Source organism: Acipenser ruthenus, chromosome 22, assembly GCF_902713425.1.
Source record: "Acipenser ruthenus chromosome 22, fAciRut3.2 maternal haplotype, whole genome shotgun sequence".
Classification (NCBI taxonomy): domain Eukaryota; kingdom Metazoa; phylum Chordata; class Actinopteri; order Acipenseriformes; family Acipenseridae; genus Acipenser; species Acipenser ruthenus.
Genome location: NC_081210.1, coordinates 28,083,529 through 28,096,132, shown reverse-complemented (window position 1 = coordinate 28,096,132; position 12,604 = coordinate 28,083,529). Strand labels below are relative to the sequence as shown.

The following is a 12,604-nucleotide window of genomic DNA, read 5'->3' as shown; positions in this document are numbered from 1 at the left end:
TTTTGGTGTGTGTCTCTGTAACTTCAAGGTTGTCTCCTGTTCCACTTTGTGTCTGGATTTCCTGTAGAAGTGTTGCACTCAGTTCAGAAGCTGTAGCTACAGGGCCATTGCACATACTCAAGCCATGTTTTACAAACCAGGGCTGGAGTCAGTTCCAGAACTACAATTCCAATTCCTTTTTCAAATCGATTCCTTTTCCCTTTTGAGGTCAAATTGGTAGCAGAAGACCTCAATCTCCTAAGTGAGCAAGAGGAAGCTGGCATGTTCCTTGCCATGTATTGGTCACTGCAATCAAGTACTTTGTGTCTGCTGGTGAGATGTCAAGAAAGTAAGTGTTCCTATTAAGTGCTTTAGTGCTTTTGTCTTGATATGTATTCCTCTTGATGGGGTATCAAGTAGGTTTGGTCATCTCAATTTGGATTCAACATCAATCTTCAACTACCGCTGGGAGAACTGCCTTGGGATTTTAATCGTGGTACTATAGTATAAATTTGTCCTAATTTGTTGGCAACAGAAACTGTTTTCTTTAAGAAATTTGAATGCGCAGTGTTTTATTTTTAAATTCTTCTAGCGAGTGCTTCATTTAAGAATTTAATATCTTTATTTTAAACTCCTTGATTAATGCTGTTTTATTTCTGTCCACCAGAGGGCGCTGTGGGTAGGGAGTGTTTGGGAGGCTAGCTAGTCCTGTTGTTCACCAGCGTGCAATCTGCCTACCTGCAAGAATGCGACATTGAACTCCGATGTACATTCTTCCATTAACGTGTGGTTTTACACCCCATTACCGCTGCTAATACGACAAAAAAATATAATCCCTGCTACGCTGTAATACTGGATAAATATGTTTTAAGCGTATTTAAAGAATACTATTGCCTATGATTGGAGAATCCTAGGCAAACATGTAGAATTATTAGAGCAGTCATGTTATTGTTAATAAAAACAATAGGTGCGTTTAAACAAAGCATACAATGATCCAGTCTCCTGGGTCCGTGCTCATGGCAGAGAGTGCCAGTGGTGGGGCAGCATCTCTGAAAGGGCTTCTAAAGCATGCTCTTTGAAGCCTGGATCAGAGTGCTTGTTCCTTTGACTCCAGTGAAGCAGCAGTGGCAGTATGCAATGGATCAGACTGCCTCTCCATTGTTGCCTCCACAGGTCAGATACCCCCAGACTGAGGTCTGCATGCTGATGAGCCGGGCAGCTGTCCAGGGCAGCCCCGGTATTGAAGGAATTCTTCCGAGGAGCAGGCAGGGAGGAGGTCACATTCTGAGAGAGGAACAGAGACTCATCTTATTAACCCTTATACTGGCGGGGTAAAAAAACAAAACATGCAGATGTCCCCACTGAATTACATCTACATAGCAAAATCCTGTTACATCTACATAGCCAAATCCAGTTACATCTACATAGCGAAATCCAGTTACATCTACATAGCGAAATCCAGTTACATCTACATAGCAAAATCCAGTTACATCTACATAGCAAAATCCAGTTACATCTACATAGCAAAATCCAGTTACATCTACATAGCGAAATCCAGTTACATCTACATAGCGAAATCCAGTTACATCTACATAGCGAAATCCAGTTACATCTACATAGCGAAATCCAGTTACATCTACATAGCAAAATCCAGTTACATCTACATAGCAAAATCCAGTTACATCTACATAGCGAAATCCAGTTACATCTACATAGCGAAATCCAGTTACATCTACATAGCGAAATCCAGTTACATCTACATAGCGAAATCCAGTTACATCTACATAGCAAAATCCTGTTACATCTACATAGCGAAATCCAGTTACATCTACATAGCAAAATCCAGTTACATCTACATAGCAAAATCCTGTTACATCTACATAGCGAAATCCAGTTACATCTACATAGCAAAATCCAGTTACATCTACATAGCAAAATCCAGTTACATCTACATAGCAAAATCCAGTTACATCTACATAGCAAAATCCAGTTACATCTACATAGCAAAATCCAGTTACATCTACATAGCAAAATCCAGTTACATCTACATAGCAAAATCCAGTTACATCTACATAGCAAAATCCAGTTACATCTACATAGCAAAATCCAGTTACATCTACATAACATCTACATGGCTGCAAATCATTCTAGTCGTTCAGGTGACTGACAGGAAGGCAGGTGTTGAAGAGGGAGGGGCAATTTAACTTGCCATGTGAAATGACAAAGGAAGTGTAAGACAGCCTGAAAGAAAAGCTGGAGATTTATTTGACCCAGTGTCATCTACTGCATGTTTTAAAATTAAATACATGTTTACTCTTAACGTTTGTTGTTGTTGTTGAAAGTACCCATTTGAGACCTACACGGAGGATGGCAGAGCACAACAGGTACGATTTAGGGAAGGATTTTGCTAACTACACCCCCTTTACACAGGAAGTGTTGTGAAAACATGTTTCTTTGTATTTGTTTGTTGTTGAAGCCTGTAGCCACACCACCCTGGATTCTGATCTCATTAGACCTCACAGGCTAAGCCGGGCTTGGCCTGGTCAGTATTTGGATGGCAGACCTCCAAAGAGCCCCAGCTGTGCAGTAGGAAGTGCTCTTGATGGCTCAGTAGGGGGCACACGCCCTTCTTGGCTTGAGCTCAACATGTGCCCCAGCATGGAGGTTGAGGCATTGTGCTGCTGGAGGTGCCCAGCTACAGGTAAGATTAAACTACTCTGTGGACATCAAATATCCCTTGACACTTCAATCAAAGAAATGCTCCAAATAGAACAACATCAGTATAGGTCAAACTCTGTATATTCATTAAAAAAAAAAAACTAATAATAAGCCCTCCTACCCCGGCATCTTAGTGTGTCTGTACTTCCTAATGCAATCAGATAACTGTTATCACCAAGAATATTAGAAAGACAGAGATTACTTGTTTTGCATCGATTACAAGAATTATAAATATTAATGCAACAATTCGTGTTGTATGAACCGCTTGTCTGGTGATTCCTATGATTGCTGCTGCTATGGCACGTGCTTTGGTGGCAGTCACAGTGCACAGTCATAAGAAGAATGTCCCATCAGTCCTGTTCAGCTCGATGTTGGTCCTATTGCAGGAGGTTTCTAGCTATTTTACCAGGCTGCTGCTGGATAGATTTGGTGAGTGCTGGTATAGTCCTGCTTTTGTCTTGATATGAATGCAGTTGCAGAGCCATTTCATTACTGGGGGTCCTGCTTTTACAAGGGATACCTAATGTGAGTACCCTGTCATTGTTTCCACACTGGCTTTGTGGTGTCACATTCTTTCAAGTGTTGTAGTTTGTGTAAGGGGGTTGTTTAATACCAGGGAGGAACTCTTGTTCTTACAATTTCTATTTTACTTAATGCTGCTGTTCTGACCTGGAGTACAAAGCTTTGTGGTGAAATGTTCCGTTCTTACCCTGATTTTGCACAATTGCCCCTATGTTAGTTTAGGAAGTTGGTTAAGATATCCGTGCTATTCCTCAAATTGTACAAAATAAAAAAGAAAGTCCAGAGGAATTCCTAGCGGAACGTACCTTGGCAGTATGTTTTAGAACGTTCTTCCTAACCGACGCCACCCAATGGGCTGATCCTTGGTGGAATGCTGATCAGTACTTCCATTCCTAAGAATGGAGAGTGAGGCGGACACGCACGTCATTTAGTGCTTTGTCCTTTGATTAACTAGTGGAATCTGTCGTTCCCTTCTCTTCTATTTCTCCTTGGACTGGTAGCTCCCTAAACCTGAGAACCTGAATCACTGTTCTCTGGCTCACGTTTATATTGCAGTTTACTTTATTGTTAATTATTATTTCCTGGCCTCTGTTACAGCAGATACTGTGTGTTCTGTGGACACTGATATAGCTCTATATAGCTGTTTTCTTTAATTGCAATAATGACCCCATGATTAGATCTTCAATCTAGCATTACTCTATCAAATATGAGTAATACAGCCAGATAGCTAGCTTTATAGTTTAGAATGAAAGAACAGTTTCTTCACTATTGACCTTTTAATGGCAAGGTTCTGGTTTGATTTATTTAAAAGCTGTTCCAAGACTTTGGAGGCACTTATAAAAATATAAACTGCCTACTTGTATTCAGTAAAATTATACTACTGAAATACAACTGGTTTTATACTGGATGTCCATACAAAAATAGATTCATTTTACAATCGGCCCGTTGTCTACCACAAATATAATTCAGAATTCGGGCTGGAATTTAAGAAGTCCATTCTAATTCCTGTTTTAAGTAGCCCTGAAGAATTGAGCATTTCTTTACTTACCTCTCTCTCAATGCTCAGCTTCATTGGTTCTACTAACAATTACAATTCTAAAGACTACTTACATACCGCTAAATGTCTACATATGGTAATATCAGTGGGGTGCATTTCCCTTTCAGGAAGAAAAAAAAACTGTGCTAAATAAGATCTGGAGTAAGAAGCTTTGACAATCTAGACCTATGACTGAATCTGGAATGTATATCACTTTTTTCTAATCCTGAAATCCTTCCCTTTGGAAACAGAACCTAGAAAAATGCATTTCTGTTCCCCTAAAACAAGTCCTCTCTCTCCTCCCCCTGCAACCTCTACCTTTCAGATGCTAAATAAGTAGACATATGGGGAGGAGGTCTTCCCCTGCCCTCTTAAAGATTCCAATTGTTTGACCAATCACATCCCAGTCCCCCTCCCTCCACACGCACCTCTCCAGACAACAGCTTCATCAGAGTGAAAGGAGAAGTTTTTGCAGCCTCGTCGAGTCAAGCTCTGACCCCCTTCCCCTTCTCAATGTCTCTATTGTTTGCCACTGATTCAAGTTATTGCACTCCAAACCATATGGCTCATTTGTTCTTCCATAAGCGATGCCATCTCAGAAACCTCAAGTATTTTAATAGCCGGTTATGCCAACTCCCAGAGGGGGCATCTTGGCCATGAAATGCTTGAGGGAGAATAAACTGCCCTTGATATTGAACAAAAACAAATGCTGTAATTGATATCTTAAACAAAAAATGTCAAGGGATCTAAGTAGATAATGTCTAGCTTTGGTAGGCATTGTGAGCACCAGGTCTCCAAGCCTGGGCTTTGATAGTTCATTTTCACCTATTGTCTTTGCAATTTTCATTGTGGGAAATCAGAGCCCCATACAGTCATGCTGCAAACATCTGTAGCATCTTCCGAAGACAGTGACATAACACCTGTTTCGATGTTAAAGTGCCTCTAAAGTTTTCAAAAGAACCACTTTTTAGACCAGCAAATATTGCACATATAGAAAAGGCGTTGTTTACTTTAAGCTCCAATACGCACATCTCTCTTTTTAAATTAGGCCTATTTTTATTAGGCAAACACAAGTGAAAGCGTATAAATGAAATGTATTTGCTTACGATTGTAAGTCGCCCTGGATAAGGGCGTCTGCTAAGAAATAAATAATAATAATAATAATAATAATAATAATAATAATAATAATAATAATAATAATAATAATAATAATAATAAAATGGATACCCAAGACACACGTAATCCTAAACAGCGACACAGGCTTGTTTTGCATAGCTGTTATATGTTGAAAGCATGAACTGTGTGTTTTCTCTTTCTCATAGCCTCACTTTGAGGAGGGGGTTCTGCTTTTTGAGTGTGGAGAGCTGTACCGAACACAATGAGGCACTAGGTAAGGAATTGATTACCATTCAGGAGTAACGATCCTATTCTGCCCTGCTTGAAGTGGGTTTTTTTAAAAGAATAAATAAAGAGAATAAAAACAGTCTTGTGGCTGCAACACGGAGGGAAGGGATTATTCTGGGGATTAACATCTGAAAACTCTGATCAGACTGTCTGACTCAAAGATGTTTTGCTGCCGGTAATCGCATTAATGTCGTAGGATTAATTGATTTGCCGAATGCAAAAGTGAATTTTAAATTAAATGATTTTTTTTTTTTTTTTTGGATAAAGCTCAAGCTCATGTGAAAATTATTATTATTATTATTATTATTATTATTATTATTATTATTATTATTATTATTTCTTAGTCATTCATCCAGCGTTATAAAGCACCTGACACAGAAAACATGTAAACATACATTCGTATGAAACAGCCTACAAAAAGTGAATAGGCTAATACACAATAATAGCCTACGTGAAAGAAAGAAAGAAAAGGCTTTGGCAAAACTAGCTACTATGGAACTTAGCTATAGGATATTAAAAACTTGTACCAAGTTTGTTTTTTGTTTTTTTGCATAAATCGTATAACAAGGATTAGTTCCTTCTCAGAGCAAGTCGATTGTTTATTTTTCTCACGTGTTTCTGTATTGAAATGCAATCACATCTCGTGCACTTGTGTCTAATCCTATCAGCGGATCTCCTTGGCAACTCCTCTCAAGAGAGGACCACGCGAGCAGCAATCCACTTGTGTTCTCCCTCCCCCCCCCCCCCCCCCCCCCCCAGGAATCTTAAACATACACACTCTTCTACCGCAAGACGCATTTCCACCGGTCCACCCACAGCCCTTGTAATTGAACTCTGGCAATCTTGTGAAATTGTTACCTTTATCACTTTATAAGGCCAATAAGCGTGCCTTGTGAGAAGAGTTTCTAATGTCCAAACCAATAAGAAAATCAGCAACCACGAGGCCGCGCTTTGATCTTTTTACTAACAGGCCGGTGCTGCACTCATAAAATCGATCTTCTTCTCCTTCAACCAAATCCGCTCTTTATTTTTAAAAGCCTTCCTTTAGAATATTTAAACGCTTATCCGGCGTGTCTGAAACAAATGCCTAATTGAACTCTTAACGAATTCAGCCTTAAGTGATGCAAAACGCGCTTTGGAAACACGTCGAGAGATAATGTAAATGGCAGGTGGTTCAATAAAATGACTGCCTTGCAAAATTACAATGGCAAATGATGAGCACATGCAACCCAAAGAGGTATATTGCCTGGCTTGAAATGTGCTATAGCCTCTGCGTCTTTATTGTGATTACACTTGTATTTGTGTTACTGCAAAAATTACCTTCTATTCCTTATCCAGTGTGTTATAACTCATAGGACACTAATGAAGGCCCTACAGCCGAACTGCATGTCTAATTGACTTAACCTCGAGTATTTCGTATGTTTCTTCCTCATATTTCACTTTCTAGAGATACATAGCCCATATAAATACATAAAACCCACCATACACGGCGCGAATACCCAACATGCGACAGAAGCGTTGCGTTTTGCTCAAGCTGTGAGTATTTGAATAAGAATAATGCCATTGGACTGAAACAAGCAGAAAAGAACGAGAAGCACAAAAGCTCGGCGGAGCGAGTTTAGACAGCGGACAAGGCGAGCAGAACTGAAAAGATAGAGGGGAGACGTTTACAATGGAACAATTCACATACTAATCGCTTTGATATATTATACATGCCTCGAGACTCCAAACATTGTGTAATTATTTATAAATGACTCTCCCCCCACTCTCACTATTATGCCACATAGAGAAAGAAACTACAGGTTCCTCTCCAAACTATTTCTAAATAGCCTCTCCGCCCTTTATTGCTTTCAAAAGAAGACAGAGGTGCTGAAATGGAAGAAATGGAATAATTAATGGGGAATCGCATGGCTATCTCATAAAAATGTCTTTAAATGAACGTAATGAAATTGCGTATTGTGAGTCTTACACTAACTCATGCTTTTGAGTTCGTAAGAACTTTTTTTTTACTTGCATGATTTGAATTTCAAAGGAACTGGGCAACATAACTCATGTAGTTAACAAACTGTTCATTTAAAAAACAAAATGCAAGCACTATCTAACTTCCAAGGAAGATAACATAATATGTATTTAGAAAATATGTGTTTAGTTTGGTATAGGTTAATATTACAGGTTGCTACTTTACCAAATATATTTCTCACATATTTTAATTTTAAAAAAGATTATAGGAATGAAATATTATTAGTATTGTTATTTTTATCATCATTATTATTACGTCTTGGGTAAACAATAAATAAACGTAAAACATTTAATGACAAACGTTTGGACTAGAAGTCTATTTTGAAGACACTGAAAATACCTCAGTAAAAAAGTTTATTAATAAGATATGTTCATTTAATCGGCCTGTTATTATTATTATTATTATTATTATTATTATTATTATTATTATTATTATTATTATTATTATTATTATTATTATTATTATTGTTATTGTTATTATTATTGTTGTTGTTGTTATTATTATTATTATTATTATTATTATTATTATTATTATTATTATTATTATTATTATTATTATTAATAGTATCTGTTCAATCAATAAATAAATCCATTTATTTGAAAGCTACTGAGAAAAAACGATATTCAATTGTTTAAAAAGTAAACAACAATCTTACACAACAGATTACAAACACATTTTCAATATTTACATGCTTTAGACCATAATGTTTAAATTATGATCTAAAACACCACCGTGTGTTCAGAATCTGTTAAAATGTTTCTTTAAATTCGTAAATAAAGAAAGGCTTTGATTTATTAAAAGTGATAACACGCAAATATCCACAAAAACAGGAGAGAAACGGTTGCAGTTAACAGCATCTTAAAATAATTTAAGAATCATTAGATCAGTATTGTTAGGCGTGAATGTATTTAGTGGGGTACTGTTACATTTTCAGGGGTTAATGTAGCAAAACGAAATGCTTTAGCAGCCTAATGTGCGACAATAGACACAGGTACGCCCTGAGTCGGAGTATTGGTGTGAAATGTCATTGGAAACGTGTAACGTTCTGAGTTTGCTAATCTAACGGTACCAGAGATCCAATTGACATCCAATTCATGGATTCATATATACAAACTTTTTTCTCTCTCTGTGAAACTGTATTTTACATGAATAGCAATAATATGTATCTTTCTAAATATGACAGGGCTACTTTTGCATGCTATGTGTGTGTGAATCCACAAAAGGTGCTCGTTACAGTCGATCTGCATAGTAAATGTATGACAAAAAAACAAGCATAGGTGTTCTTGAAACCCCCAGCTAGGTTACCAAGGAAGGGACGCCAAGAAACATAACGAGACTGCCCCAGAATCTTGTGGAGTGTGCCTTTGCCTCCGGGGCTAGTCACTTCTGTTCTTTTCTTTTGTCTGCTTATCTTTTCGTTTTCCTCTTGAGTAGTAATCTTGAGTGGGCATGGTCTTGGGAGCACAGATAGCAACAGTGCAGTTCACTCGCGTGGCTGGGGTGCAATCCTCATCTCCGATTGGACAGCGGTGATTACAGGCACGCTCCGGAGAGTGAATAAACGACGGGGCATACATTATGCTAATGAGCTGGCAGTGTGGCACGGGGCAGACCTGATGCAACCTATTCATTCATCCTTTACAAAAATGCCAAAGGGTTGAGTTTCGGGGGGTCGGTGGGGGCTGCCTATTGTTTCAGCGGGGTATATAAAGGGGCTGAGGCCAGTCGTGTGCCAAGCTCACTTGCTCACACGAGCTGATTTCAGAAAAATCAAGACAAGACGCGTGCCTCTTCCTCAACTTTTGAAGTTTTTTGGACTTTGCTTCCTTTGAAGGAACTTACACATTTCCATCCACGTGTTTGCGACTTGCTTCCCAGGTATGCATTGCTTATGCGCTTCAGATGAACGTCTTCAGCTTTAGTTGCTTCATGTGCAGATGTATTCTAGGCTCTGAAATCGCCCTTTTAATTAACTTTGTATCTTGCTTTTTTTTCTTTTAATAGATTAAACACAATGTGCTCCACCATGGAAGGCATCTACTCCGACTTGGACAGCTCTAGCTACGACCAGTCCTTTTCCATCACAGACGATGAAGACTCCCGCTGCAGCATGATCACCGCCTCCCCTTCCTCATCCCTTGGCCAGCCTTGCTCTCCGGCGGTGAGCCAGGAGACAGCCGTCCCGGAGCAGCAGAAGAAGAGACGAAGGGGCCGCGGTAAGGGCGATGGCGCCCTGCACACCGTCAAGAAGAACAGACGGGTGAAGGCGAACGACCGGGAGAGAAACAGGATGCACAGTCTGAACGACGCACTAGACAGCCTCAGGTGCGTTCTCCCCGCCTTCCCGGACGATACCAAGCTCACTAAGATTGAGACCCTGCGCTTTGCACACAACTACATCTGGGCGCTGTCAGAGACCATTAGAATAGCGGACCTGGAGAGAACAGGCGAGGCGTCCACGATGCTCCCTGCAGGGCTGAGCCGGGTTGCAGATGCCCCCAGCCCGGGCAGCGATGCCTGCTCGTGGATGTCCAGTGGCTCTTCCTCGTCATCTCCATCCTACGGCCTCTCTAACCCCAGCAGCCCCGCTACATCCGAGGACTATGGATTTGTACAGGCGGACAGCGTCTACCACAACTACCACAACTTCGTAACAGGCATCTACTGCCAGAATTAGTACCGACAATAATAATAATAGTATTTTTTTTATTAAAAATGACAATGTTGCTCAAGCTAATGTGACACTCCTTATAATTACTGCATGCATGGACATGGGTGTGCAGAATATATTCACTACATTTACTCAGCTCATGCATTTGACAAAAAGTAAGTAAGAGGGGCACGTTATGCAGACTCTATTCACTGTTTGCCTTATCTATTCTCTCAGTTCTGTTTTACAATTTGCTGAAACTGAACTTGTTTTGTATTAGATACCGTTCTTATTTTTATCTCGCAGATTAATTTTCTTGTAACTTGCAGATGGGATCTTTTGATAAAATAAAAGTTTATTGTAACGGGAGGGGGTGCCGGGGGGGTCCTTTTCTTTTCCCATGTTCTCTCTTTTTTTTTATCTCACTCTACTCATCACTAAAAAAAAAAAAAAACTCCTCTCCACCCTGCTTCAAATCCTGACCCCAACCTCCATTAAAATAAAATTAGAATTCAAAAAGAGAAAAGACAGATTTGCTTCTGCGGGCGAGGTGAAAAGTCAATTTTACAATTTGTAGAATGATAATGAAGAAAAAACGAGCGTGGAAATTCGGTTTGAACGCTCTGACAATAGACTGAATAGGTTTCAATAGAAAGCACACGGATCTCGTCTTATGAATTATGCATTCTGACCTCCAGAACACTGCTGTCCTGCTGCCAGAAGCACTCAGTCCTAAGGCTTTTTGGTCAACTTTTGCAAGTTATTTGTTAATTTATTCAACGTGTTGCATTCATATGAAGATGTCATTTTTTTATTGTATATAAAGAGATTTATTCTATTATGTATTTACTTTAAATTTTAATGCTGGTGTACCCAAACATCATTTTTTTTGTTTTTGTACAAATAAAACTATAACGTTTTTTTAAAAACAACTTTTGTGTACTTCCCTTTTCTTCTGACTACTGCGGTTTGAAGGAGGCCCTTCTAAAACGAAATCTTTCCACTTTTCAGACGAAACACCACACAATTGCAAACAACTTGTTTAGATGTATTTATTTCGATAGACTGTCAATAATGCCAGACAGCATGCACTTTGTTATTATGATTCCTTGTAGTCAATGCTTTGATTTGAAATCACTACTACTGATGATGCTAATAATAACACATTTATTTGATATCTGTGTATTTGGTGGGGAACAAAGAGACATCAATAGAAGTGACGGTGACAGGTGGGAGCACTTGTTAGTGTGAAAACGGGACATTGCTTCTGTGCATCGCTTTAGCAAATGACAGTCTTTTGGCTTGTAGTTAAGCCTTATCTCTGCTGGCTTGACGCATTCATGCAGGCTGTGTGTTGTGTATATTAAAGCTCACGTTTTAGTTTAGTTTGCATAACGTCTAAGTTTTGTGAATGTTACGCTCTATAGCTAAATAAAACAATTGTATAATACATACTTTGCAATTAATATCCTGAAAACAATTATTTTATTTCGATATAAGTTTACTATAAGACTCTATACCGTACAGCCCAACATCTTTCAACACTGGGCATTAAAGAGAATTATCTTAGACGAAGCTTGGTTTAATCTAACACACACACACACACACGCACGCACGCACACGCACACACACACACACACACACACACACACACACACACACACACACACACACACACACACACACACTACATTCAAATAACGGTATTGTTTAGAATAGAATACGATACATAGGCTATTATATTCGAATATTCGTTCTATTAAAATCATATTCCAGAACCAATACCGGCATCTCAAGTCAATTTCCAAAGCGCGAATCGATATACCAGAATTAATTAAAATCGATATTTACTGAAATTAAACAAATATTTACTGAGAAGTATAGCCTGTAATTAATACACGTGTCGAATTAAAACTGAGTTCACTGTTCCTTAACGAAAAAAACAAACATTCAACACAGCTTTTGTTGTTCTTTAACACCAGTATGGCGTTGTTCATCACAAACTGTTTTAGGAAACTCCTTTTTTTGTTTTTTGATAGTTTAGTACCATTGTTTTATTCTGTTTGCTTTTGCACTGAATTGCTTTAACATAGGCTATTGCCCCCTTTTCTTTAATGAACATTGACTGAATTATTTCAACCCCCGATTCCACTTGGGCAAACAAAGATCGATGCCCCATGGTATAGAATAGTTTACAATGTTGACATCATTTTAACTCGGCTTTCTGTTCTACTTTCTCTATTAGAAATAACAACAAAAAAACAACAACTTTGAA

At 38.8% G+C, this 12,604-nt stretch overlaps 1 protein-coding gene across 1 annotated transcript; it reads left to right on the top strand.

The window, feature by feature from the left end:
* The first annotated feature begins 9,341 nt into the window (after positions 1-9,341).
* LOC117412784 (neurogenin-1-like) lies at positions 9,342-11,247 on the top strand. Its single transcript, XM_058996594.1, has 2 exons — positions 9,342-9,557; positions 9,684-11,247. The coding sequence occupies exon 2, from the start codon at positions 9,694-9,696 to the stop codon at positions 10,354-10,356; it is 663 nt and encodes a 220-aa protein (XP_058852577.1). The 5' UTR covers positions 9,342-9,557; positions 9,684-9,693; the 3' UTR covers positions 10,357-11,247.
* The last annotated feature ends 1,357 nt before the right edge of the window (positions 11,248-12,604 follow it).

Bases quoted from the DNA above. Each gene is read 5' to 3' on its own strand.
- LOC117412784 (XM_058996594.1), top strand. From the start codon at position 9,694: ATGTGCTCCACCATGGAAGGCATCTACTCCGACTTGGACAGCTCTAGC.